The sequence below is a fragment of the Poecilia reticulata genome, linkage group LG9, assembly GCF_000633615.1.
Source record: "Poecilia reticulata strain Guanapo linkage group LG9, Guppy_female_1.0+MT, whole genome shotgun sequence".
Lineage (NCBI taxonomy): Eukaryota > Metazoa > Chordata > Actinopteri > Cyprinodontiformes > Poeciliidae > Poecilia > Poecilia reticulata.
In genome coordinates this window covers 12727819-12752720 of record NC_024339.1, presented here as the reverse complement: position 1 = coordinate 12752720, position 24902 = coordinate 12727819, and the positions used below count along the sequence as shown (strand labels likewise).

The 24902-nt window shown below is 37.7% G+C and overlaps 3 protein-coding genes across 3 annotated transcripts; all 3 read left to right on the top strand.

The window, feature by feature from the left end:
* Positions 1-72: 72 nt before the first annotated feature.
* On the top strand, positions 73-8160 carry LOC103469924 (cyclin-G2-like). The gene is made up of 8 exons (XM_008417995.1): positions 73-243; positions 749-872; positions 972-1109; positions 1935-2185; positions 2324-2402; positions 2489-2587; positions 3634-3836; positions 6387-8160. The coding sequence occupies exons 2-8, from the start codon at positions 750-752 to the stop codon at positions 6487-6489; spliced, it is 996 nt and encodes a 331-aa protein (XP_008416217.1). The 5' UTR covers positions 73-243; position 749; the 3' UTR covers positions 6490-8160.
* Positions 8161-9669: 1509 nt separating this feature from the next.
* On the top strand, positions 9670-17469 carry LOC103469923 (sia-alpha-2,3-Gal-beta-1,4-GlcNAc-R:alpha 2,8-sialyltransferase-like). Its single transcript, XM_008417994.2, has 5 exons — positions 9670-9763; positions 11461-11784; positions 13812-13934; positions 14278-14835; positions 15888-17469. The coding sequence occupies exons 2-5, from the start codon at positions 11627-11629 to the stop codon at positions 16168-16170; spliced, it is 1122 nt and encodes a 373-aa protein (XP_008416216.1). The 5' UTR covers positions 9670-9763; positions 11461-11626; the 3' UTR covers positions 16171-17469.
* Positions 17470-21510: 4041 nt separating this feature from the next.
* On the top strand, positions 21511-24006 carry LOC103469922 (tripartite motif-containing protein 16-like). Its single transcript, XM_008417993.2, has one exon. It carries the CDS (start codon positions 21714-21716, stop codon positions 23364-23366), a length of 1653 nt encoding a protein of 550 aa, XP_008416215.1. The 5' UTR covers positions 21511-21713; the 3' UTR covers positions 23367-24006.
* Positions 24007-24902: the final 896 nt, after the last annotated feature.

Below are 24902 nucleotides of genomic sequence, written 5' to 3'. Positions count from 1 at the left end.
ATAGCAACAAACCCAGGCGTCATGACGTTTCAGTTCCAGGGTTGCATGATGGTCAGCGTAGTACACGAGCAGATTAGCGCTAACTTGTTTATTTAGGGTGTCGCTCTTGGACTCGGACCGAGCATCCTGAGGATTTTATGACATTTTTAAATAATCGCAGGGATGAAGATGGAACAATGAGAAGGTGAAGGTTACAGTTCAGTGGCAGAGCTGTTATCCTGCATGTCGGCGCTACTGGACGAGGTAAAATTAGGGTTTTTATATATATTTAAGCTAGCTGTATGCTACAAAAGCTAACGGTGACGAGTTTATTTCTTTTCTGTTTTTATTTGTAACTAATAAATGATTTCTACTTACCTAAAACTATTATCTACGATTAACAAATAACTAACACAAGCATATCATTTACTATTGCCTGCTTTTGTCGTACAGTGTTTCCCTTTGTAGGATTTTCTCTGACCCACTTTCTCATAGACATTGAACTACATTAACTTTCATGAAACAATTTTATTATTTCTCTATTCTTTAATAGATCAATGCTGTTGCTTTGTTTATCACAACGTAACAATCAGGATATTTTGGTTTTCTGTTCTAAGAACTTACAGTTCAGACATCTGACACCCAGTAGGTGTGGTTTGGGCGACAACTTTTAAATACGCTGTTCTCTTCGGTCCTTTGAGGAATCCCTGCTCTAGGGGTCTTCTTGGACTTTAATGTTAATTGGATTTTTAAATATGCTCTTCTGCAGGATGAGAGACCTTCAGGGCATTGACAGTCTGCTCTTGAATGAGCTGAAGTCATGCTGTGCAAAGGAGTACAACTTTCTCCCCAGGGAAGCAGGCCTCAACCTGATAGAGTCTACATCCCCGGAGGTGACCTACTTTTTAGGATTTTCACACTTGATTAGTGAAGACAGGATAAATGCTGTTACCACAGATTTCCTCCAAATGGATAACAATCCTTCTTATTAGATTCACAGCGGAGTGTCTGCAAAGTGCAGAGACGGCAAAGTGGAAGAACTGCGGAGCCTGACCAGTTTCTTTGGCTACAGGACTCAAACCTTTGTGCAAGCTGTCAATTTGCTTGATAGATTTCTCACCATCATGAAGGTAAGAATTTCAAGTTTAACACTTATGTTTTTAAATTCAAAATCTTCATATCCACTTTCCACTTTATGTCTTAGTAGCAAGTTGGAAATCTTCAGATTTTCCATAAATTGATATTTTTTGAAGTACATTTCCAAAGAACTTCATGATGCAAATCTTGCATTCATTCTATGAGCCGGTACGAACTGTGTGTTCCTCTGACATGAGTCAGTTGTTCCAAAGACCTTTGGACATGTAGTTCTCTACCGACATGTTAAAGCAAAGATCATATGAAGTTGTTGACATCAGGGCTGTACAATGTTAGGAAAACATGATATTGTGCACTGATCAGGCATTTAATGGCCAAAATATCAATTTCTCTCCAAGCAGCATCATGGTGTATTATTTATTTTACACAATATTTAGAATTCCTAAATGGACTTTCTGAATCATTTGAAAGAAAGTTTGTTGCAGTTTATATTTTGCATGTTTGATCAAGGTAGTCAATCTATTGTTTCTGTCAGTTTCAGTTTCTTATTTATTTTAAATTGGCCTTTATACTCCTATGACTGAACAAATTAAATTTGTGTGGTTTTTACGTTTCTAGCCAAGCTATTGGTGTATTTAAGTGTTGTATGCTGGTGTAGAGTTATCAAATACATTTATACTTCATTACATTTATGTCTGTGTTAAAAAAAGAAATACTTAAAGTCAATTCAGAACTGTTTTTCTGTGTCGTATTAGTACTGAAAGAAACAAAAATTTCTAACCCCTCTTTAAGTTAATCATGAATAAATGAAGCACAGACCATTGGACGCTGATCCAGATGCATTTCTGCCGTTGGGACAGGTGCAGCCCAAACACGTGCCCTGCATCGGGGTGTGCTGTCTTCACATCGCTGCCAAAATGGTCGAGGAGGAGAGCAACGTCTCACCCACCCATGAACTCATCCGCATCAGCCAAAGCAGGTTCACCGTGTCCGACCTCAACCGCATGGAGAAAATCATCTCGGAGAAACTCAGCGTGGATCCCGACATGGTGACGGCTCTGACCTTCCTGCACCTCTACCACTCCGCCATTGGCTCCCTGTTTGGTGAAAGGTAAGCGCTCTTCTCTTCCTGCTTGTTGTTGGGGTTTTTTCTGTGATGGCTCCAGTTTCCATGGAGCCGGTTAAACAGATTCTTCTTCATGAGGTCTGTAACCAGCGGATCACAGTGGGGTTCCCTTTATATTTTAAGGGAGGAGATCCCAAGCATTGGAAGGCTGGAAGCACAGCTAAAAGCCTGCTTATGCCGTCTTGTTTTCTCTAAAGCCAAAGTAAGGATTGCTCTCAGGTGGCAATTTGTCAGAATAGCGGTTTTTGCTTTGAATCTCTGAAATGTTTGTTGTATTTTTTTTTACAGCCATCAGTGCTGGCACTGTCCCTCATCGCTCAGGAGTTTGAAGTCCTCCAGTCAGCCACGTTGCTGAAGATCATCCAGCAATTCCAAAAGCATCTAAAGGTATTTAGTCTCTTCACACTGAAAGTGTTTGTGTTTCACTTTTTGAGTCGAGAATTTAAAGGTGCAGCATGTACTGTTTACAAGGTTTACCCCAGAAAACTTGCTAACCCTGGTGGTTGGGCACTAGGGCAGTCATTCATCCACCAGCGCGTCGTGTTTTTGAGTTAAAAAGTGTTTAAGGTTGACAGGAAATTTGAAAATATCACTTGATAATTATGTGTTATTGAAAGATTGGAAGATTAATATCTGAACACCAACTATAAAGCCTTAAAAAATGCAAACATTTTAAAAAGACTTATTGCTTAAAAATAATCAATGTTTAGCCTGGTGGGGGCACAAGTAAATCCTGGTGGCTCGCCAGGCTTATAAAACACTGGAGGAAACCCTGTGTTTATAAGAAATATATTTTTTACGTCTTTGTTAAAACTGTCACCATTTCGTTAGTTTGTTATGAAAAAATTTATCTCATCCACCTTCGCTCTGAACTACTGTTGCTGTTTGAAGAAATTCAACACTCCTGAGAAGTGTGTTAGCGCTGTCGATCAACCTCGTGTAGTTGCTGCTCAACGTGTTAGTCAGAGAACCAACTTACCCTTACAGGAAAACCATTTATCCTCTGTCATCAGTGGCTATGCTAACTAGTCTAGCATTCACAACAGGCTACGCTAGCAAGAAGGGGTCATGGAGAGAGGATGAGCAGCCAATGCGTGTTGCATTGGTTGTTTCTAGGTAGAGTTTAATTCTTCACAGATTATCTGTTTTATATGGTACATACATATGGTGACAATTTCAACAAATATGTAAAAAAATATATTTTTTACAAAAGTTACATGCTAGACCTGTGCTGCTAAAACATGTAAAAGTCATACCACTTTCTTCAACCGTAAGAATAATAAATAAGCACTTTGAATTGCCTTGTTGCTGAAAATGTGCTAAACAAATAAAATTACCTTAAAATAGAGAATAGTTTGATTTCTTGATGACAGCATGATTTTAATTTTTTTATCAGCAGCCTCTCAGTTGCTTCCTGTTTACCATTTCTGCAGATCGGTGACAGCGAGCTGCTTCACTGGAAGGAACTCGTGACCAAATGCATGATGGAATATCGCTCGAGTGAATGCAACAAACCAGACAACAAGAAGCTTGTTTGGATCGTTTCACGGAGAACGGCACAGAGTCTGCAGACCTATCACTTCAGCGTTCCCGGTCTGCCGACTATTCCTGAGATGAGCTGGGATGAGAGCGAGAGGTTGGTACTTTATTCTAATCCTCTTTTAATATAAGTCCATTAAATGCATATTATTGACAAACTGACAAAATATTTCTTTAGATATGATGGTTTTATGATATTTCAGTCTGAAATGGGCAGAATAAAATCTCATTACCTAAGAATGATTTTGCGCAAAAATTGAAATGAAAATGTTTTGTGTAGCTCATTTACCTATCCTAACCTGTTTAAGGACACATAATAGGTCACATTTAAACAGAGAACCAACAATTATCCCTACTGCTGTTAAAATAATCTAAGATATTAATACAGTTGAGATATAGTTATTGACAATTACTAACTTTTTTCAGTTTAGATTCAGAAACTCAATAAAATGGAATTATGACCTAGTGTAATGCAGGGTATTACAATCTTTTGCCATTTACAAAGTCTAAAATTCTGATATTATATGGTTAATTAGTCAAGCTACCTGCTAAGAAACATCCTGCAGTCAGTTTTAGTCATGCTACTCATATCTTTCCAGCTGCACTTTAAAAACAAAGTGATTTTAATCAAGATTAGTGAGTGCCTCTCCTTTAGTTTCCCCACCATGACTGTCACAGCATTTCCCAACCCGAAGTATTCCCAAACAGATTTTCTTTCTTGGTAGTTGACTGGCAGCAACGGGAAGGGGCAGAGCGACACTACTGGCTACGAAAAACCTAAAATAATCTTTGCAAATGTGACATTATCCACAAGTTCAGCCTTCGTGGACTAAACAGCTTCTGTGTTGTTATTTCTAGCTATCAGTGATGTAAACACGGCTTAGTGTTGGATAAGAAAGCTCAGGATGTTATTCTGTCTGTCTTTGTGTTTGGTTCAAAGAAAATATTACTTACAGAATTAGAGGCATGCTCTAATTCTGTAAGTAATTATGATGATTATGATCGGCCACCGATCATAATCGGCCGATTTCCGTGAAAAAGTGTATGATTCGTCTCTTGTTGCCGATCACACAAACCGATCACCTGCTTCTCATTTCGCAGCCTGCCTGTGCAGCTGGTCTCCTCTTTCCTTCACACTGTGCAAACGCGCAACAACAAATCCTAAGCGATGTGAAACTATAAAACACTGAGTGATTGAGGACGTTTGCGTGTTGCGGCGGAAAATTGAAACCCATGGGGTGAAGCAGGTCAAAATGCATCAACACGACGAATCTAATACGACATAAAAACAATGGCATACTTGAGGAGTTTGGCTACATCTAGGCTCTCTGCAGTAAAAAAGACATATGGAGGATCAGATAGCAGGTAAAGCAGCGCACAGTAGCAGGTAAAGCAGCGCACAGCTACAAACACTCACCCGGATTAGCATGACGGTCAGAAAGCTAAACAAATAACCTGCAAAATTATTTAAGTCTTCGAGCTGCGATGTAAGACGCTGGTTCTGCTCTCGCTGTTGAACCGCTGCTATGCGCTACAGGTAGTAATATTTCACAGACTGAGCGCCGCTTCTGCTCCACCTGGTAGTGACTCTCACACCGAACCTCTGCTTAAAGCTGCAGCATCTAACTTAAAAAATAAATTTTACATACGTATTAAAACTTTCGCTGTCCTAACATGAAACGGAAAATCTCTGAAAAAATAATCGATTTCCTCCCTGCTCTGCATAATTACTCCGCTCAGTCAGAAACAGCCACTCAGAACTAGCAGTAATCAGCTAGCCGCCATGCTATCAGGAAGTTTTCATTCAGTAACTCAGGATTGTGTATTGTAATGGAACCTGCATTTGCCTTTGAATGTTAAGTTTTATATTTGAATCTTTTGGCAATGTTGAGAGGTTTTATTTTGACTCTTTACATTATTTAGCCTCTTAAGAGCCTTCATATGTTTTCAGTCTGTTAAAGATAGTATTACCGGTAGCAGTACAATTTGCAGAATGCCTGTTTTGTTTTGTTTTTTTCTTGGAAAAAGCTATTTAAAAGTTTTTGTCTAAATTAAGGTGAATGCATGGTTACTTTTTCCACATAATGTAACCGTAGTGCTTACGATTAAAAAAATAATAATTATGTGATCGGTATCGGTGATTGGCCCTCATGGGTGATCGGAAAAAACCTGATCGGCACATCTCTATACAGAGTATATGAACAGGTCTAAATGTGTTTTCAGCACTGTAGTCCTTGTACATGCGCAGAACTAAAAGGAAAAGCAGAATCTAATGTAGAACTGGGAATTACTACGCAGTCCAGAAAGCTGGAAAAGAATTTATCTAAATGGATTGTTATGGGAAAGAGAAATTTGACAAAAACAATTGAGTTTACAGAATATTTTCTTATTCTATTATTTAAAACAAGAACGTCCTATGAGACTTATTATCTACTGATCTAATCTATTGATCCTAGTGTATATTGTCATTTATTTATTATCCAACCAGTGAAAATGGCTCTTTGTACTGTAAATATTGCAGATTTTTGGTTTAGACCAAGTTCCCTTGTTTTTTTTAGTTTCTGTCTCTAACACTTAAATGTTTTCAGAAAGAAATTAGAAATATTGAAATTGGTTGTAAGTGTTAATATTTTTTTGTGTCACACAGCGAGGATTCCTGTGAGGACCTGAGCAGCGTGGACAGCAGTCCCTGCGGCTCTTTAGGAAGCGATGGTGAAGGCGCCTTCTTCCCCTCCTTGTTCCACCACTGACCAAACAGCTGACCAATGTGAAGCAGAAATCTGCAAAGTCTATCAGTTTTATATGATTCCAGAGCAGACATGTGTGTTGATGTGCATGTTTTGGATCTTAAAGGTGAAGCTGTGTTACTGGTGTCACTGCTGCTAGACCCTGCCCCTCAATGCATCTAAGCCTGCAGCTTCTACTATAATATTACAACAAAACAAAAACTGATTTATTACTTCTTTTTTTTTTTTTGCCCCAAAGTCAAGACAACTTTGTGTGCTGCAGGCAAATAAACCCCAACTACACCAGAAAATCCAGGTATTTAAATGGCAATAAAATTATTCTAACAAAGAAATTACTTCAGTTTGTGAGTATAGAACACAGGTGTCAAACTTGAGGCCTGTGGGCTAAAAACGACCCACCGTAGCTGTTTATGAGGCCCTCTAAACTCTAAACGGCCACATAAATAATTGTGAACTTTAACAGTTGTGTGCTTAAGTAATATTTATATTTTAGTTGTCAAATCAAATCATTTTTCATTTGTATAGAACCAAATTCTGTGAAAAGATGCTAAAAATTGTTATATTTAAGAAATGTTAACAGTTTTTTAACAGGCAGTTTAATCAATTCATTCTGCCATAACCTACTCTTTGAGGACTTTCATGATCCAAGCCAAAATGAAAATGAGTTTCACACCCTGGTGAAGCGGCTGGAGTAGCTCACACCCTGCCAAGCCTCTTTTTCTTCTGCAATTAAAATGCAATTATCTGATTTTATTTCATTTTTTTCAACAGAAAGCAGGTAATGTGGTCTCCTGCATAGAAGTAGAAGCAAACATGTTCCGGAGACAACTGACTTATAAGATATATTTTATTATCTAGTTCTTGGGTGCCCATCCTTTTCTGTTGCTGCCCTGGGCAACCGCCCATATCAAAACCCACCACTGTTAGCATGCATGTTAGCCCTACCTTTCAGCTTGAACACATAAAAAATAGGGATAGAGTTACAGAGCACCTGGAGATTCAGTCAGTCTGTGTGTGTGTGTGCGCGTGTGTGTGTGAGAGTGAGTGTGTGTGTGTGCAAAATGTCAGATTGTTCATGATAAAGTGCCTGTGTTACATCTGCTTGTTGTCTGCTTCTGTGATAAATATGTGACATATCTTAAAAATAGTCTAGAAAATTGTAATACACTTGGCAGCTTGATAATAACAGAACTTTAAAGTCTTCTTCCAATTTGCTTCTCTTGGTGTTTTTGCCCAGCTGTGACAAATTTAAGGAGAAACAGCGAAGCACAAAGGACCCAAGGATGCCTGTTACATTGCACATTCAGTGTTGAATACCAGCCAACATCCTCGCTAGCTGGTTTTTATACTCTGTACCATTTAATGGCATGCAGTGTTCTGTATAAACACACATATGTTTTGCTTACATTATTCTCATGTGTCATTGTAATGTTAATATGACTAACCTGTAAATGCATGATGCTTTCAATTGTGAATATGCTTGTTGTTCATGCTAACCAAGATAAGCTCACATCTAAGACAAAATGTTAAAAAAAAATGTAAATAACATGAGAAAGAGATTATAAAAAGTTGTTTTGTGATGTCACATACCAGCTACTGTATGTACTGTATATTGTATGTGGAATAAAGAGAATACAAATAACCCTTATAAATAAAACCATATATTTTTACCTACTTGTGTGGCTTTTATTTACAGGACTGTAAAAAGGTGGATTAGATTATGTGACAGATTAGATGTTGGACATAATTACACCCATTTATCTTATTTAAAATCAAGACTGTTCTGTCTTAAAGCTGCAGCATGTAACTTCAATTAAAAATATGTTATATAATTGTTAAAACTGTCATGTCGTGAAACCAGAGCAGAGTACCCAAAAATTGGACTTAAGAAATAATAGCACTACTTCAACATAGTTTTACTCAAGTAAAAGTAAAAAAAGTATTTAGTAAAAAGTCTATTCAAGTACTGAGTATCTGATCAAATGATCAATTATTTAATATCTTCAAATTACATCATCAGTAGGACCAAAACATAAAGTTGTGTGAATTTTGGTATTTTCAGAGCCAAAATGACGAAAGTAACAAAACATAAAAGCAAGCAAAAGAAAATGTTTAAAAAGTTCTTTCAATAGTTTCTTTCAATATAAAACTTATAAAACTTTAACAAAAACTACTCAAGTACTGAGTAACTGATCAAATGATCAATTACTTAATATCTTAAAATGACATCATCAGATGGAACAAAATATAACGTTAAGTGGAAAATTTTGGTATTTTAAGGAACAAAATGACAATAATTCACAGAAATAAAATCAAGCAAGGGCTGCACAATGGTGCAGTTGGTAGAGCTGTTGCCTTGCAGCAAGAAGGTTCTGGGTTCAATTCCCAGCCTGGGGTCTTTCTGCATGGAGTTTGAATGTTCTCCCTGTGCATTTGTGGGTTCTCTCCAGGTACTCTGGTTTCCTCCCACAGTCCAAAAACATGACTGTTAGGTTAATTGGCATCTCCAAATTGCCCCTAGGTGTGAGTGTGTGTGCATGGTTGTTTGTCCTGTCTGTCTCTCTGTGTTGCCCTGCGACAGACTGGCGACCTGTCCAGGGTGACCCTGCCTCTCACCCGAAACGTTAGCTGGAGATGATAATTGAGTAAATGTAACTAGTTACAACCCAACTGTGCATGAAACAGATTATCTGTGAAAAGATCGATTTCCTCTCAGATATTATTGGCATCTGAAGAAAAGCACCACTCCCGACCAAAAGCAACCAATCAGAGGTCTTAGCGCTGTCAATCATCCTCATGTACGTGCTAATAAATGTACTAATAGATGAGAAACAACTTACAGAAAAACTGTTCATCCGCCGTCATCGGTGGCCATGCTAACTAGCCTAAGCACTCACAACAGCTGCTAGGTAGCAGAGATCAAATGGAGGAAGAAATAAGAGGGATGAGAAGCGCCACAGGGAGAATGATTGACAGCTCTAAGACCCACCTCCTGCCTCTGATTGGTTGCTTTTATTTAGCGCTGGTAGAAGGCAAAGGAGCTCAATTGTTTTCACAGATTATCTGTCTCACAATTTCAACAAATTAAAAAAAAAATTATGAAAGTCACATACTGCAGCTTCATTATGGTAATTACCCATCAGGAAGCCTGTAGTTGCAGCCGTTCGCCACCAGAGGGCGGACCGAACAGGCACTGACTCAGCAAGCCAATAGAAATTCAGCGCTGTAACGGTTGTTATGGAGATGCTCGTTGTTGCTCATGTCTGTCTGTTAACAGGTAAATATAAATGATCAACTCATTAATAGCAATATATAGGATGTATGAATGTGTTTGAAGTCCATGCTAATGGGGGGAAAGTTGTCCGTTTATCCCTGAGTGCCTAATGGTGAAATGTAATTTACTTGTTAGTTTGTAGCTTAACCGTTACCGGTGATGTTGGGATTTGGGGAATCTTTTTTTTTTTATTATTATTTTCTAAGAGAAGTGAGCTAAGTTAGGTGAAGTAATTCATTCGTGCAGAAGTTGTTAATAATTTACTATTTGAGCAAAACTGTAAATATTTATGAAGCAAGCCAACGGTAATGGCTGTTGATTGACGGAGACGCTCAGCTCATTGTTGCTCTGTTAGCAGTCGCTTTCAATAAAGAAACCACGCTGATTTCTTATTTAGAGTGCAACAAATAGCAATCATACAATGCTCAAGCTAAGTGGCAAATCCAGACATTTCCATGCAGTACAATTTATAAATCAAAATACAGAGAGAACATACATTTTCCATATGCAACCTCCTAATTCATTTATAAACTATATCAAAAATACGTCTATGCGATTTGTTATGGACAATTTTCAGGCAGAGCAAGCAAACCAGCTGAAATATTTTATTATTATTATTGAAAAGAAAATTAGAAAAAAAGAAAAAAGTTATGCAATTGCAGTTTAAAAACATGATAGATTTTGTGTTAATAATTCAAGTGAACCTATAAAAAAGTATTGTATCCACTAAACTGACTGTAGATTAATTTGACTAAAACAATTCTGATCAATAAACTGTGACTAAAACTATTTGACATTTTAGTCAAAAAAATAAAAATTTGCTTTCAAAATTAACACTATTATTTACAGGAAGAGAGGGGCTTTTATCTGATAGAGGCTCTATTCAACGTTGAACCAGCCCTGGCAAACAAATTAGATTTAGAATAGAATAGAATAGAATAGAATAGAATAGAATAGAATAGAATAGAATAGAATAGAATAGATTTTATTGATCTCCAAGTGGAAATTGCTTATATACTGGCCGCTTCTCCACCCAAAGTGATAGGTATATAACTATAAGCAACATAAAATATGTGTGATATTGTAAGTAAATTAAATATTACATTTTAAATAAATAAGTTATTTATTTATTTTAATAAGTAGGTCAAATAAATAAATAAATAAATAAATAAATAAATAAATAAATAAATAAATAAATATGTATTTGTTTAAAATAATCAATAAATGATATGCAATTATTATAAATAATATACTTCATTTATATATAATCTATAAATAAATAAGAGTTTTTAAAAATCGAATTATTTTGATAATGAGAAAATAAAAATGTCATGCTTTTAAATGATCTGAAACTGGAAATGTTTAGGGTGATTTATGTCAGAACAATCGTGCTTTCTGGTTTTAACTCTGCGTGTTTCCGCTATAAATTAAAAGCCCGCGGCATCTGTGGATGTTTTGCTTTGCTTCCAGGATGTTTCCTATTTTAAAAGCTTCCCTTATCTATTTCTGCCCCTCTGAGTCTATTAGTAGACAAGCTCGCCTTTGTGCTGCAGAGAAGCCTGCATCAGTGTGAGCGGGTGGTGGAGGAGGAGGTGCTGCTGGTGGTGGGGAGGCTGCCGGTGCTGTGAGGACTGGGCTGGTCGTGCAGCTGACTGGATGTTGACGCGCATCTCCGCTCACTCTCATGATTTTATCACCAGCAGCCTGAGGAGGACCGAGAGCGCACCGAGCCGCGGCGTCTCCACCATGCATCATCCGTCTTCTACGCGACTGTACCCGTCGATGCGCCCCGGTTCGCCAGCTCCAGCACCGACCACGACAACATAAAGGCTGCGGATTCCTATCGGGAATGACAAGGCTCCCAAGATGGTTCGCATCGCCAAGGCCCTGGGCTTGTTTATCCTGAGCGTCGTGGTGCTCATCCTGTCGCTCATCAGCTACGTGTCTCTGAGGAAAGACAGCCTCTTCGGCACCGGGAGATATTACTCCGGAGGCCCGCGGATTATGTTTCATGCAGGCTTTAGGTGAGTACGGATTTTCGGCTGCAGATTGAGGGCAGTTAATGAAATGCAGACTGGGGCTGGTGTGAATGTAAACAGAGGAGTGTGGCCTGTTTGTGGGTCCCCGCATCTCCGTTTCTCATACTGGACTTCAGCTGAAAGGTGAGCTCTCCAGAGTGCTGATGTTTGTGCCTGTACCTTCTTAAAAACAGTCCCAATTTAGGAAATCAGCTGTATATTCACTGTAAAAACATGCAGGTTATCATAACCAGTTTCTATGTTTCTTTGAATATTAGAGGGATAACAAATCCACACATCAGCTCCAATCTGAACTAAAGATGTCGGATCTTATTTCATTGAAATGTTTTCAAGCAGTTCTTAAAAACATGCAATGTGATTCTATCTATCAGTGTCATTGCTTTTAGACTGTTTTGTAATTTGTTTTAAATTTATGTGTTTTATTTTTTTACTTTTCTGTAACCTTGTTGTTGGGTGATTCAAATTTCTGCCCATGTCCCTCTTGAAAATGAGATCTGGATCTCAGTGACGTTTTACCCAGTTAAATAAAGGAACGATAGAAACTTTTAATTTACTAATAATTGGACACCAATTTATGCCCCAATTTAGAAATTCCGAGCAGTTTTACAAAATTTCTGCTTGTTTTGTGTCCCAGGAACAAAACTATTCCTAATAGTTTAAGGAGGTTTTTAGAAAGAGATCATTAGAGATTAGGGAACCATTTTTGATTCAAAAGTCTGGAAGATTTGAATAATCAATTGTTTTCTCTTAATCATTTTTCTGAGAAATAAGATTTAGGTCCCTTTAATTGAGATATTTTATGTATTTTTGGTATCTGTCAGTGTTTTTCTTTGGGTGAAATGAACTATTCTTGATATGATTCTTAGTATCTTTTTTTTTAATTCCTTAATTTATTGATTCCTTCTGTTGCTGATTGTTGTTTTACTTTGACTACACAGAAAGCTTTCCATTTTAGTTAATTACCTGTTCCATTCAGGATTAGTCATTTTTCTCACTGGCCTGGGTATTGGCAACGCTGTAGATTTTATTTTAATCTGCTCGAGGCTAAGTACGCCCACCCACTCTGTCCTACAATAAAACCACAAGATTGATCCACACTGAGCTCTGGTTCCCTGATGCTCTGTTGGTCTGTGAAGCATTTGGACACTGGCTGATTTTTTTTATCCATTTACACCAACCTTTGTGCATATTCATATTAACTCAGTCAAGACAACAGAGAATCAGTCTCTGTTTTACTTGAAATGGCATCAATAACATAAAAACAGTCTAACCTAAACTTAATTTCTGAAGTCAGATTGGGAGGCATTTCAGAGTAATGTTGCAGCTCAAAGATCTTCTTTCTTCAAACCGTCCAGAAACTCAGTAGATCTGTCTGATGTCAAAGTGTTTGGTTCAGGATGACCTGCAGTTCATTCTTTAAGTTGCTGAGATAATATGTGACAAACCAACACAAAGTAGAACAGGAGTGTAGAGTGGAAGATCACTTTCATCTGAAAAGTGTGGCATGCACTGTTTACTTTTTTGTCTTCCATCTGTGTTGCTACATGTCTCTGGATGCAGAGAAACGGCTTTAGACAGACAGACAGACAGACAGACAGACAGACAGACAGACAGACAGACAGACAGACAGACAGACAGACAGACAGACAGACAGACAGACAGACAGACAGACAGACAGACAGACAGACAGACAGAGAGATATTTTTTTATGTCATTACACAAAGGCACACCAATGAATTTGGCAAAGAAATATCATTGCTTTAATATCCAAGTCCATGGAAAATACTTAGCACTTAGAATTAGCTCATAGTTAAGAGCAATTTGGAGAGACAAATGAATGTTTTTGGACTTTGAGGGGAAGCCAGAGTACCCAGAGGGAACCCACTCATGCACAGAGAGAATATGTAAACTCCATGCAGGAAAGGCCCCAGGCTGCTGGCTCCAGTGTTATCAATAGAACAGAAACAAGAAGCTTTAAAAGCAAACTCTGCATTTCTTTTTGTTGTTTTCAGGTCTCAGTTTGCCATGAATTTCCTGGACCCTTCCTTCATCCCACTGACAAACGCCTTGAATGAGGAGCTCCAAGGAAAACCATTCAAATGGAAGTTCAACAAGACAGCATTTTACAAGCAAAGGCAAGAGCTTAGCCACCACTTTTTACATATATATCTTCGGTTGATATTTTTTATATATATATCAAGGAGCGCAAACAATTTAACTACAACAATACCACAGAAGAAGAAATAAAGAGAATGGGCTCCCGATCTTAAAGCCACACAGTTATAGCAATAAAGCAGTTTTCTAAGGTGTTTACCGTCAGGTAAAGGGACAATCCAAATAACAAAAAGAAGACATTTTGTGTAATTATGACAAAATAGGAATACAACCCGGTTACAAATGCAGGGAAAATACTAAAAGAAGCAGAAATTAAATCTGTACCTCTGAATGTTTGGTGCTGAAGTATTTTTTGTTTTTCAGGAAAGAAATTTTCAACTACATCGACATTCCCCACAACTTCTCCCTCACAAAGGACAGTGTGCGCGTGGGCCAGCTGATGCACTTTGACTACTCCAGCCACAAGTACGTCTTCTCCATCAGCAACAACTTCAAGTCTTTACTCCCTGAGGCCTCCCCCATCCTCAACAAGCACTACAGTACGTGTGCGGTGGTGGGAAACAGCGGCATCCTGACTGGGAGCCACTGCGGCCCCGTGATCGACCAAGCCGACTTCGTCTTCCGCTGCAACTTTGCTCCCACTGAGTTCTACTTCAAAGACGTAGGCAAGAAGACCAACCTGACCACGTTTAACCCCAGCATCCTGGAGAGGTACTACAACAACCTGCTGACCATTCAGGACAGGAATAACTTCTTCCTGAACCTGAAGAAGCTGGAGGGAGCCATCCTCTGGATCCCCGCCTTCTTCCTTCACACCTCCGCCACAGTAACCCGAACCCTGGTGGACTTCTTTGTGGAGCACAAGGGTCAGCTGAAGGTCGAACTGGCCTGGCCAGGAAACATCATGCATGATGTCAACAAGTAAGATGTATACAGAATAACACTCGTCAATATTAGCATCTGATTTCATCTTATTTCCATGTATTTTCCAACACATGCTGTTAAAGAGGCGGCGTTATGTGTTTTCCAGGAACACAGTATAATTTTATAGCACAATCAAGTAACTATGTTACCCTCAGTAAAATGCTGTTTACATCAAACACGACTTAAAAGAAATTTGACTTTGCAATTTAACACCTTAAATTGGGCCTCTGACTTTTCTTATTTGTAGTTTTAGTTTATTTGTTTAGCACATTTCAGCAACAAGGCAGTTCAAAGTGCTTTACATAATAAAAAAGCAAAAATACAAAGTCATAGAAACACAGTCAGTAATTGAAACATTAAGGAGGATTGTTGATACATTTTTCAGTAATTATGTTTCAAAAGCAGCTCTGAACCGGTGGGTTTTTGTACTGTTGCGTATTGTAATGCTAAGCAGTCCAGTGATTTATAATCTAACAGCAGTATTTGAAAGTCTTTTCTCTCAGTATAGGTACGTTAGAGCTGGTGTGATGTGCTCCATCATCCTGGTTTTAGTCAGAACTCCAGCTGCAGGGTTCTGGATCAGCTGCAGCTGGAGGATTTTTTAGGCAGACCTGAGAAGACGCTATTGCAGTAATCAATGCGACTGAAGATAAACGCATGGATGAGTTTCTCTGGATCTTGCTGAGACATTAGTCCTCTAATCCTGGAAATGTTCTTCAGGTGATAAAGGCTGATTTTGTAACTGTCTCTATGTGGCTCTGAAGGTTCAGGTCTGAGTCGACCCAGACCTTATTATTGAACAAATAAGCACATCTGAACTAGTTTAGAAGTATAAAAATACTTAAATTCCAGCATCCTTGATGAACCCAAAAAGTCCAAATAAAGCATTTTTTACCTTCACCACACCTTCCTATTTTTGCATGTGTCAGGACTCCAATCTGTGCATGAATGACATGCTGTGAAAGAGAGACTGAGAGAGAAAGAGAATTACTTAAATTGTTCGTAGTGTTTGGATTGATTCCTTACTTAACTTCTCATTTCTCCTACAGATACTGGAAAACTAAGAACCTCTCTCCCAAGCGTCTGAGCACGGGGATCCTCATGTACACGCTGGCGTCTGCCATGTGCGATGAAATCCACCTCTACGGCTTCTGGCCGTTCGGGTGGGACCCCAACACAGGCAAGGAGTTGCCGTACCATTACTACGACAAGAAAGGGACCAAGTTCACCACGAAGTGGCAGGAGACTCATCAGCTGCCCAGCGAATTCAAGCTGCTGTACAAGCTGCACAGGGAAGGCGTGATCAAACTCAGCCTAACACACTGCACATAGACGTACGAGTGCCAGATCGTTTCACACATCACTCCGGAAACCACGACCCACAGATAGCAACCCATTCCCAGCATTTGCTGTGTGACACATAAGCATGATAGATGGCATTTGATTTTTAATCTATAGACAGACTCATAGTTTATTTTGTCTTGATAATGACCATCTTTCTGGGTGTTTAGATCACACAAATGTTCAATATGTTGTCGTGCTAAGTAGAACTGTCATGCTTCTATGATTGTCTTTTGCATGACTCCTTACTATAGCGTGACCATTTGGCAAGAATAAACATCCCTTCCAGCCGTAAAGTCAAATCTTCCAGCTCTGATTAATGCAAATGATTCACCTTTAAAACAGTGTGCTGATTATTTACACTGAAATCACTGCCTAATCTCAGGGATTGAGTTAGATCAGTGTTGTTTCTAATCAGATTTTATGCTTCAAGAGTGGTACAGTTCTTCTTTTCAGGATTTTATCCCCATGATTTATCAGACAATCTGCACTGCTCTCAAAGATGGTATTGTTTACAAGATTGTCACTATAAATATCTTCATGTTTGTCTTTTTAATTTCTATAGATAGTGCCACTATCAACCTTAAATTATGTTGCAATGCTTCACTTACTTTTTCTTACAACTAACATTCCAACAATAAGCCATAAATTCATAAACAGACAATATCTATTACCATTTATTGCAGATATAGGTGTCAGCCTACGTTTTATACTTGGACTAAAGATATTTCAGCAAAACGGGAAGCATTTAAAGTCAAAATTAAATATGCTGTTTAATAAATTTACATGAGACATTTCACAGAATATGTTACTCAAATTTAATTACTATAACAATATATAACAAATACAATCTTCATACTAGTTTTAGTCACTTAACAGTCCATGTTTTACTTTTACAATTAGCCTGGATTTTAAAAAAATATATATTGATTGATAATTATTGAACTCAAATAAGTTCCAAAATGGTTTCTTCAAATGTTTGAAGATTAAGAACTTTAAATCTGAAAGAGTTGTTTTTTTTTCAGCTAACATCTCAGCTAAATTTGTAGTTAAATGCATTAATTATATTTTAAATCTTAACTGCATTTTCAATTTTTAACCAATGCTTGAGAATCAAAACTGCTGAATGTGACAAAATGTTTGTCATCCGTTCGTTAATGACTGAAAAACTCACAATGTTCACTGAAATAACTTAAAACTGACAAAAGTAATAATGAATAAAACAATTTTGAACATTAACCAGTAAAAATCAGACATTGCTTCTGAAATGTGATTTAACAGAATCAGCTGGAAAAAAAAATACAAATAATCTAATGTAAAACAAGCAAAAAGTTAAGTTATAAGTACCATCATTTCAGTCCAGGCTTGTTTCTTCAGTTTTTTCTATTCATGTATTTTAAGACTCTGTTAAACCACAATTCAAATTTGAATGTATGATTCCCATTGGCTAATTTTCAGTAAATTTTTATTTATTATCAGTTCTGCCCATTTTAACTTATTTCAGTGACTATTGTGGGCTTTTCGGTCATTAACAGGCAGGGAACAACAGTTTTCTCCACGTATGTAAATGGCGCGAGCAATGGGAGGGAATATGTATGTTTTGGACAAAATTGTGTGAAGTAAACAATCTAGAGGTTTAACATGAATTAAATGTAAATATAATAGAGAAGATACAAAACTTTTTTTTAACTACAAAAATGCTGTTTCACTACAGAAGCCTATCTGGGACATTTCCAACCTGAAATGAATTAATTTTATGTGACTTGCTGCATTTTGACTAAAAGCATGAGGATTCAATTTACTAACATTGCATGGAAAGCTAACAGATATTTAGGCTAGTTTTATAAAAACCTTTTTGCAGATTGTTTGAGGGTAAATTTAGAATTTTGAAGTCATTTGTATTCCTAATTGTATAATCAATAATCAAAATCTTTCTATGAGACTAGCTAGAGCAAACCTAATGCTATCAACAGTGTGGACCAAAATCGCAACATAAAATACAAGAGATTTTTTTATTTTAAAATGTTATCTGAAATAATCCACCAAATCCAACATGAAACAGGGAAAGAACCCAAACAGTAAACATTTACCACGTGATTTTAGGCTTTAACTTGATGTTAAATACATAGAGCAACTCATTCAGGTCTAAATTGTTTGTAGTGTTTCATCACCACCCTGTCACAGAAGTTTTATTAATTTATATAAGTTTCATATTGACATAAACAGTTATATGAACTGTCGTTACCGTCTGTGCTTACAGCCAAAAACATTACTGTGGATAAATATTTGACTCCTTATGGGTTTTTGTTTTGTTTTTCTTTTTGGGCACACTTAAATGTTTCAGATCATAAGACATTTTTTTAATTGAAGTTAATGTTGGTTGAGACAAAATTAAGCTTTTATGTAATGAATGAAAACAGGATATACACAAACCTGTCTCAATGTGAAAATGTGATTTCACACTCTGATATAGTTATATATAGTTATAGATTTAGGATGCAATTATTTTCTCGATGTTTCATTTTTCACATTTTTGAGGGTCTGTCCAGCTTTTTGTTTTAAAAATGAATTTAGCAACAACTTTATATAAAAAGCAGTTTTTTATCGGTTTGTCTGATATTAAAAAAATTTTCTGGAACATGTTTGTGTGTTCAAAATAGTAAAAACAAACTAAATTTGTCAGTAAATACTTCTTCATACCTCTCACTGTACATGAAAAAACACATTTGCAGTTTGTCATATTAACTCTTACTTGATGTCATAAATGGATAGGAATAATTTCTGTGGTTCATTTATAAAGGGACTGACACTAATTTTTGATTTGTATGCTGCATAAAATCAAGCACTAGGTAAGATTTTAAGATTTTTTTTTAACTTTAAGATTGATGTTAAATATTTTTCTTTCTTCTGCTAAATAATGATGTGGTATGGCTCCATGAATGTCCTTCATTTGGATGGATATCTTTGAAATATTTCCTGGTTCTGAGATGAATTTTGGACAGTACGAATTCATGTCAAAAGCCGGTACATAGAATGTGTGTAAATTTAGCCATTATAATAAAATCTGTAAGGGTTGTTATGCCAGTTAATGTAAAAGCCAAAATAACAGTATATTGCTTTTTGTGCATTAAATGAACTGACACTGACATGTATCGCATAATGTATTTTTATTTTGAAATGCATCACTACACTTAGTCTGTCCCAACTCCCCTTTAAGAGTCACGGACTTGTGTTTTCTCTGCACGGCATCTTCGTTTCATGATGCATAAGAAAGCTTGGCTGCTTGTGTACATGCCATAAACAATGTACTGGACTGTGGTATCTGGTTTGTTTCAAGAAAAAAAAGAACAATTGTTCTTAAACTGTCATAAATGTTTTAATTATAATCCATGATAAATAGCCATTATGTGCCTGCGAAATTCTTTCCATTAACGTTTCAGCGTGTCAATAAAAAATGTTTTTCTCTGATATCAGTTCAGAGTTGTGTTACCAGTTTGCCTAAAAGATAGAATATATACAATCTTAAGCTAATCCACTTTTGCCAGAGAATTCAAACTACTTTTCAAAGCATCAACAATCTTCACACTAAACTGTCTTAAAATGCTAAGTTATACATATTTCACAATCTATTATTATTTGTATATCTATAATTCTAGAATTTTTAAATCAGTTACTTAATTTTTTTCTTACCTGCACAAGTAATACTTGTATACCTATAAGTATTTATGGACACACTAAGAATTTTTCTATATTTTTTTCCGACCTTTTGTTGCCATATTCATCATTGTGTCTTTTGCAACAACAATAAATTGAAATCATGTGAATTTATAACTACTATTTCTAGACAAGCAAACATTTAACATTCTTTAACTGAGGTTATATAGAAAAACTTGACAACATCACAAAACAATGAAAATATAATGAAGATTTCTATGAACAAATCATTAGCTCTCTCCATCAGTTGGAAAACAAATAATTCTCCTTTTATACGGTGTTTTATGGGTTTTTTTTCACCTTGTAAAATGAACAGTCGTGTTTACGATGAGCAAAGGTAAACCAATGATCAGAACTGTACTTCTCTATTTACACCTGACAATAATATCTTAAAAGTCTTACTGAATTTAGACAAATAAAGACATATTATAGAGATAGATTTAATTGTGGCCAATTGGTATAATGTAGAATAAGTGTGGATTGAAGGTATTTTACCTGGCTTTTCAAACCAAAACTAACTGCAGATTTAATGGTGATTGTGGTTTAATTGGTCTTGATTTTCACACTGTTATACAATATAGTCAGTTTTTTAAGAAAGTTTTTTAATATGGGACCATCCTGTCTCTCTTTCTAATGTTACCTTGATAATTCCTTACACTTCTATAGCCTTTACCCAAAGAAGTGGTTTGGATTGTCTGTGATAAAATCTTCGTTGTAGTAAAAATACATGAGAAAAGTTCTGGATAAAGTTACCTCTTTATCAGTTATCACTCTCATATCTCATCTCATCTTTATCTTTTAGACCATTTATTCTTCTATTTAGTCCCTGTAAACGGCCTACTTAAATAATACGTCAGATTGTTTTTGCTTGTATTTGAGCTTTGTCGTGAAACATTGAGAAAAATAATGTTTATGTCTCAAGTGTGATTTCATTTAATCTTATCTTTGCATACACTGCATAAAAATATACATTACTTTTCACCTTTTCCAGCTGCCAGTATTTCCCCACAAACGGCACGGTACAAAAACAAAGCAAAGTAATGGAATCCACACAAAAATTAATCTAATTTCAAAGGCAATTCTAAATAAATTAGATTTCAGACTTTATTTATAGAAGCTCAGTGTTTCAACAGTTTTGCAGTTTTCCGGAAGTTTGTTCCAGATTAGATGAGAATAAAAACTAAAAGTTGTTTCTCCATGTCTGGGGGAAGAGTAGAGTTGTACTAGAAGACCTGAATGATCTGGAGGGTTGATAGAATGACAACAGGTCTACATATTCAGGTTTGCAGCTACTACTAACTTTATGTAGAATTTTATTTGTACAATTTTCACACGAATACAGTGTTTAATGTTGTTTTTGATGTGTGTTTTTTAATTCTCCTCTGTGAAGATGTTGTTATGTGCGTTTTTAAGTTAGATACCCTGTACCTTCTAGTCTGTACCTCGACACTACGAAAAATACAACGGATAGTGTGGAAAGTTCTTAAAGCTACCATATTTTTTGTCGTTTCCCTAAGAATTTGACCCTTTCAAGATGGTGGTATTGGTTACGTGCGAAACGGCTCGATTGACGTACTGTGACCGGAAAGTGCGTCGAATGACGCTGGTGACGCACTCCTTATTTGAACGCGAAGCGGAAAGCGCGAGTGAGCAACAAGGTAACAGTCCGGCGATGTGATCTCTGAGGGGAGTTTAAGCTTTTTCAGCCAGCAAACGGTCCTGTGCAGCTTTTTAAATAGTTGTTTCGAGAAAGACTCTTTGGAGCTTAGACTAGTTTCACTTGTCAGAAAGCGAAACTTTAACGGTCACCGAGAGCAACGATGGCGCAGAACGGAGTTCATCTGGACCGAGAGAGTTTCTCCTGTTCAGTCTGTCTGGATCTGCTGAAGGATCCGGTGACCATTCCCTGCGGACACAGCTACTGCATAAAGTGTATTGAAGAGCACTGGGATAAGGAGGACCATAAAGGAGAACAAAGCTGTCCTCAGTGCAGACAGACCTTCACACCGAGGCCTGTCCTGGTGAAAAGCACCATGCTAGCCGCGTTAGCCGAGCAGCTGAAGCTAACTGCACTCGGAGCTTCTCCTACTTATGATACTCATGCTGGACCTGAAGATGTGGCCTGTGATATGTGCACAGGAAGGAAAGTAAAAGCTATAAAGTCGTGTTTGATGTGTTTGGTGTCTTATTGTGAGAAGCACCTGCAACCTCATTACGACGTGGCTCAGTTAAAGAAGCACCAGCTGGTGCAGCCCTCCAAGCAGCTCCATGACAGCATCTGCTCCCATCACGATGAGGTGATGAAGATGTTCTGCTGCACCGACCAGCAGACCATCTGTTACGTCTGCATGGTGGATGAACATAAAGGTCACGACGTGGTTTCAGTTGCAGCAGAGAGGAAGGAGAAGCAGAAAGATCTGGAGGTGAAGAGAGGAGAAATCCAGCAGACAATCCAAGATGGAGAGAGAGACATGAAGCTGCTTCAGCAGGAAGTGGACGCCATTAATGACTGTGCTAATAAAGCAGTAGAGAACAATGACATTATCTTCTCTGAGGTGATGCGTCTCATTGAGAGAAGAAGCGCAGAGGTGAAGCAGCAGATCATATCCCACCAGGAATCTGAGGTGAGTCGAGTCAGAGATCTTCAGGAGAAGCTGGAGCAGGAAATCACTGAGCTGAAGAGGAAAGACGCTGAGCTGGAGCAGCTCTCACACACAGAGGATCACAACCAGTTTCTGCAGAAATACCCCTCACTGTCTGCTGTTGGTGAGACTACACACTCTGTGTGTCCTTGGGCCTGCTATGTAGACGTGACGACAGCCGTTTCAGATCTCAAAGACAAACTTCAGAACATTTTACGAGACTGTTGGACAAACATCTCACTGACAGTCGCTGAAGTGGATGCTTTCCTCCCGGATCCAGAACCTAAAACGAGAAATGAATTTCTAAAATACTCTCAAGAAATCACCTTGGACCCAGAAACCGCTCACAAACAGCTGTTGCTATCCGAGGGGAACAGGAAGGCGACCCTGATGCGTAAAGATCAGATCAAGAGCCATCACCCAAAGAGGTTCTCTGCTTTCTTCCAGGTGCTGAGTAAGCAGATCCTTACTGGGCGCTGCTACTGGGAGGTGCAGTGGGCCGGACTGGGGGGCTACGTCGCAGTCACCTGCAAGGATGTGAAGAAAACAAAGACTTCGTTTGGCTGTAACGAAGAGTCCTGGGCTTTGTTTTGCCAAAAAGAGAAAAATCAGTTTTTGCACAACAAAATTAAAACCCCCATCGCTGGAGAAGAGTTCTCCAGAGTGGGAGTTTACCTGGATGAGAGCACTGGTACTGTGTCGTTCTACAGCGTCTCAGAGGACATGAGGCTGCTCCACCGGGTCCAGACCAGCTTCACTCAGCCGCTCTACGCCGGAGTCCAGCTCTGGTTCCGCATGGGAGACGCCGCTGAGATCTGTAAACTGAAATAAGTCAAAGTTCAAATCAGGATGTGTTTGTCCTACAAGTAGTTTCTCTTTTAGTTGAAGCTTTGTTTGTTTTCTGATTGGCTCTCCTTTAATTTTTGTGCATTTATGTTGACTTTGTTTTACTTTGTAGGTTATTTTTATTATGACTGACTTTATAGATGATGTTGTGATTTTTAGATAAAAGAACAGGTTCAGCGTAACTAAAGAATTGTGGATAGCCCTTTTAGGTTTGTTTTGTTAAAGGTGAAACTGGATTAGTTTGAAAATGACACTAAACAGAATTAAGAAAAGTAGTTTTAGTACTGATTAAACCAGTTTTCAAGCAAATAAATTGTGTTTTTCTTTTTGTTCCATTGAATTATTTCTTTTTACTTCTATATTGTATAGTTCTCCAGTTTTCAAGTTTTAATTTTAAGGATAATTATGAATCTTACAAATAAAAAAAGCAGAACACGAAAACCCCTTCAAACAAGCCATATTTGTTTGATCTTAAAAGGCTATCTATTGTACATTTTTATTATTCTATTTGTATTTCAGTTACTTCTAAAAACAACTCCAGTGCTTCAAACATTTGTTTTTGGTAATGAATAAATGTTTTGGTGTCTGGGGAATTAATTGTTATGAACACCTCCGGATTGTTAAATTACAATCGAGGGGATAATGGGGTTACCTAGTAACCAAATGCCATAAACATGCGTGATCTCTGGGCTTTTTAAAAATAAATTTGTGCATTCATATGTGGCACTAAGAATTATTTGACTATTCAAAGGCACCCCCAACAATTTTCTATTTTATCACCTTTGTTTTGATTGTTTACGCCAGTGGTTCCCAAACCTTTTCTCCTGGGCCCCCCAGTGGTTTCCAAACTATTTTTGGGGGCCCCCCTATGGCTTACAAATAGTTGTCTGGTTGAACGATGTGTGTGAGCGAGGGTGGGGGATTCTTAAAGACTCCCTGTTATATTCAACCCCGGCTCCAGACTAACAAGGGGGTGGGGGCAATCAACTTTTTGGGGGCAAAATGAATCGTAGCTGAACATAGACAACACCAGTAGCCTATAAGCTACTTGTTAACCATAGACATAAGATATCCTTATATTATGTTTATGTTAACAAGCATAAGGTGATGTATTGATATTAGCTAGCTAGTCATCTTTTAGCTAACATTACCTGCATCCAACAGCTTTACTCGACAGTCTGTTAGTTTGGGGGAAAAACTGTGCAATGTTCTTTGCGTTTTGCTGCCATGATTCTAACACACACCTGAGTAGCTCTGCACAGCAGCAGCAGGTCTCCTTCACAGTCGCACAGGTGTAAACCCAGCGCTAGCGTCGTAGCGCTCATGTTGCTTTTAAAGGCGGCTCGGAAAAACAGGTTACAACATGTTAACAGATTAAACAGTTTTAACTTCTGATAAAAGTGACAGAGGACACAGATATGGGAAGGGCGGAAGTTCCTACTGTATCAAATTGACAGAGGAATAACAGAGAGTTGGCCATTCTAAGGTAAAAACCCAGCGCATACAATGTTCATGTTTTTT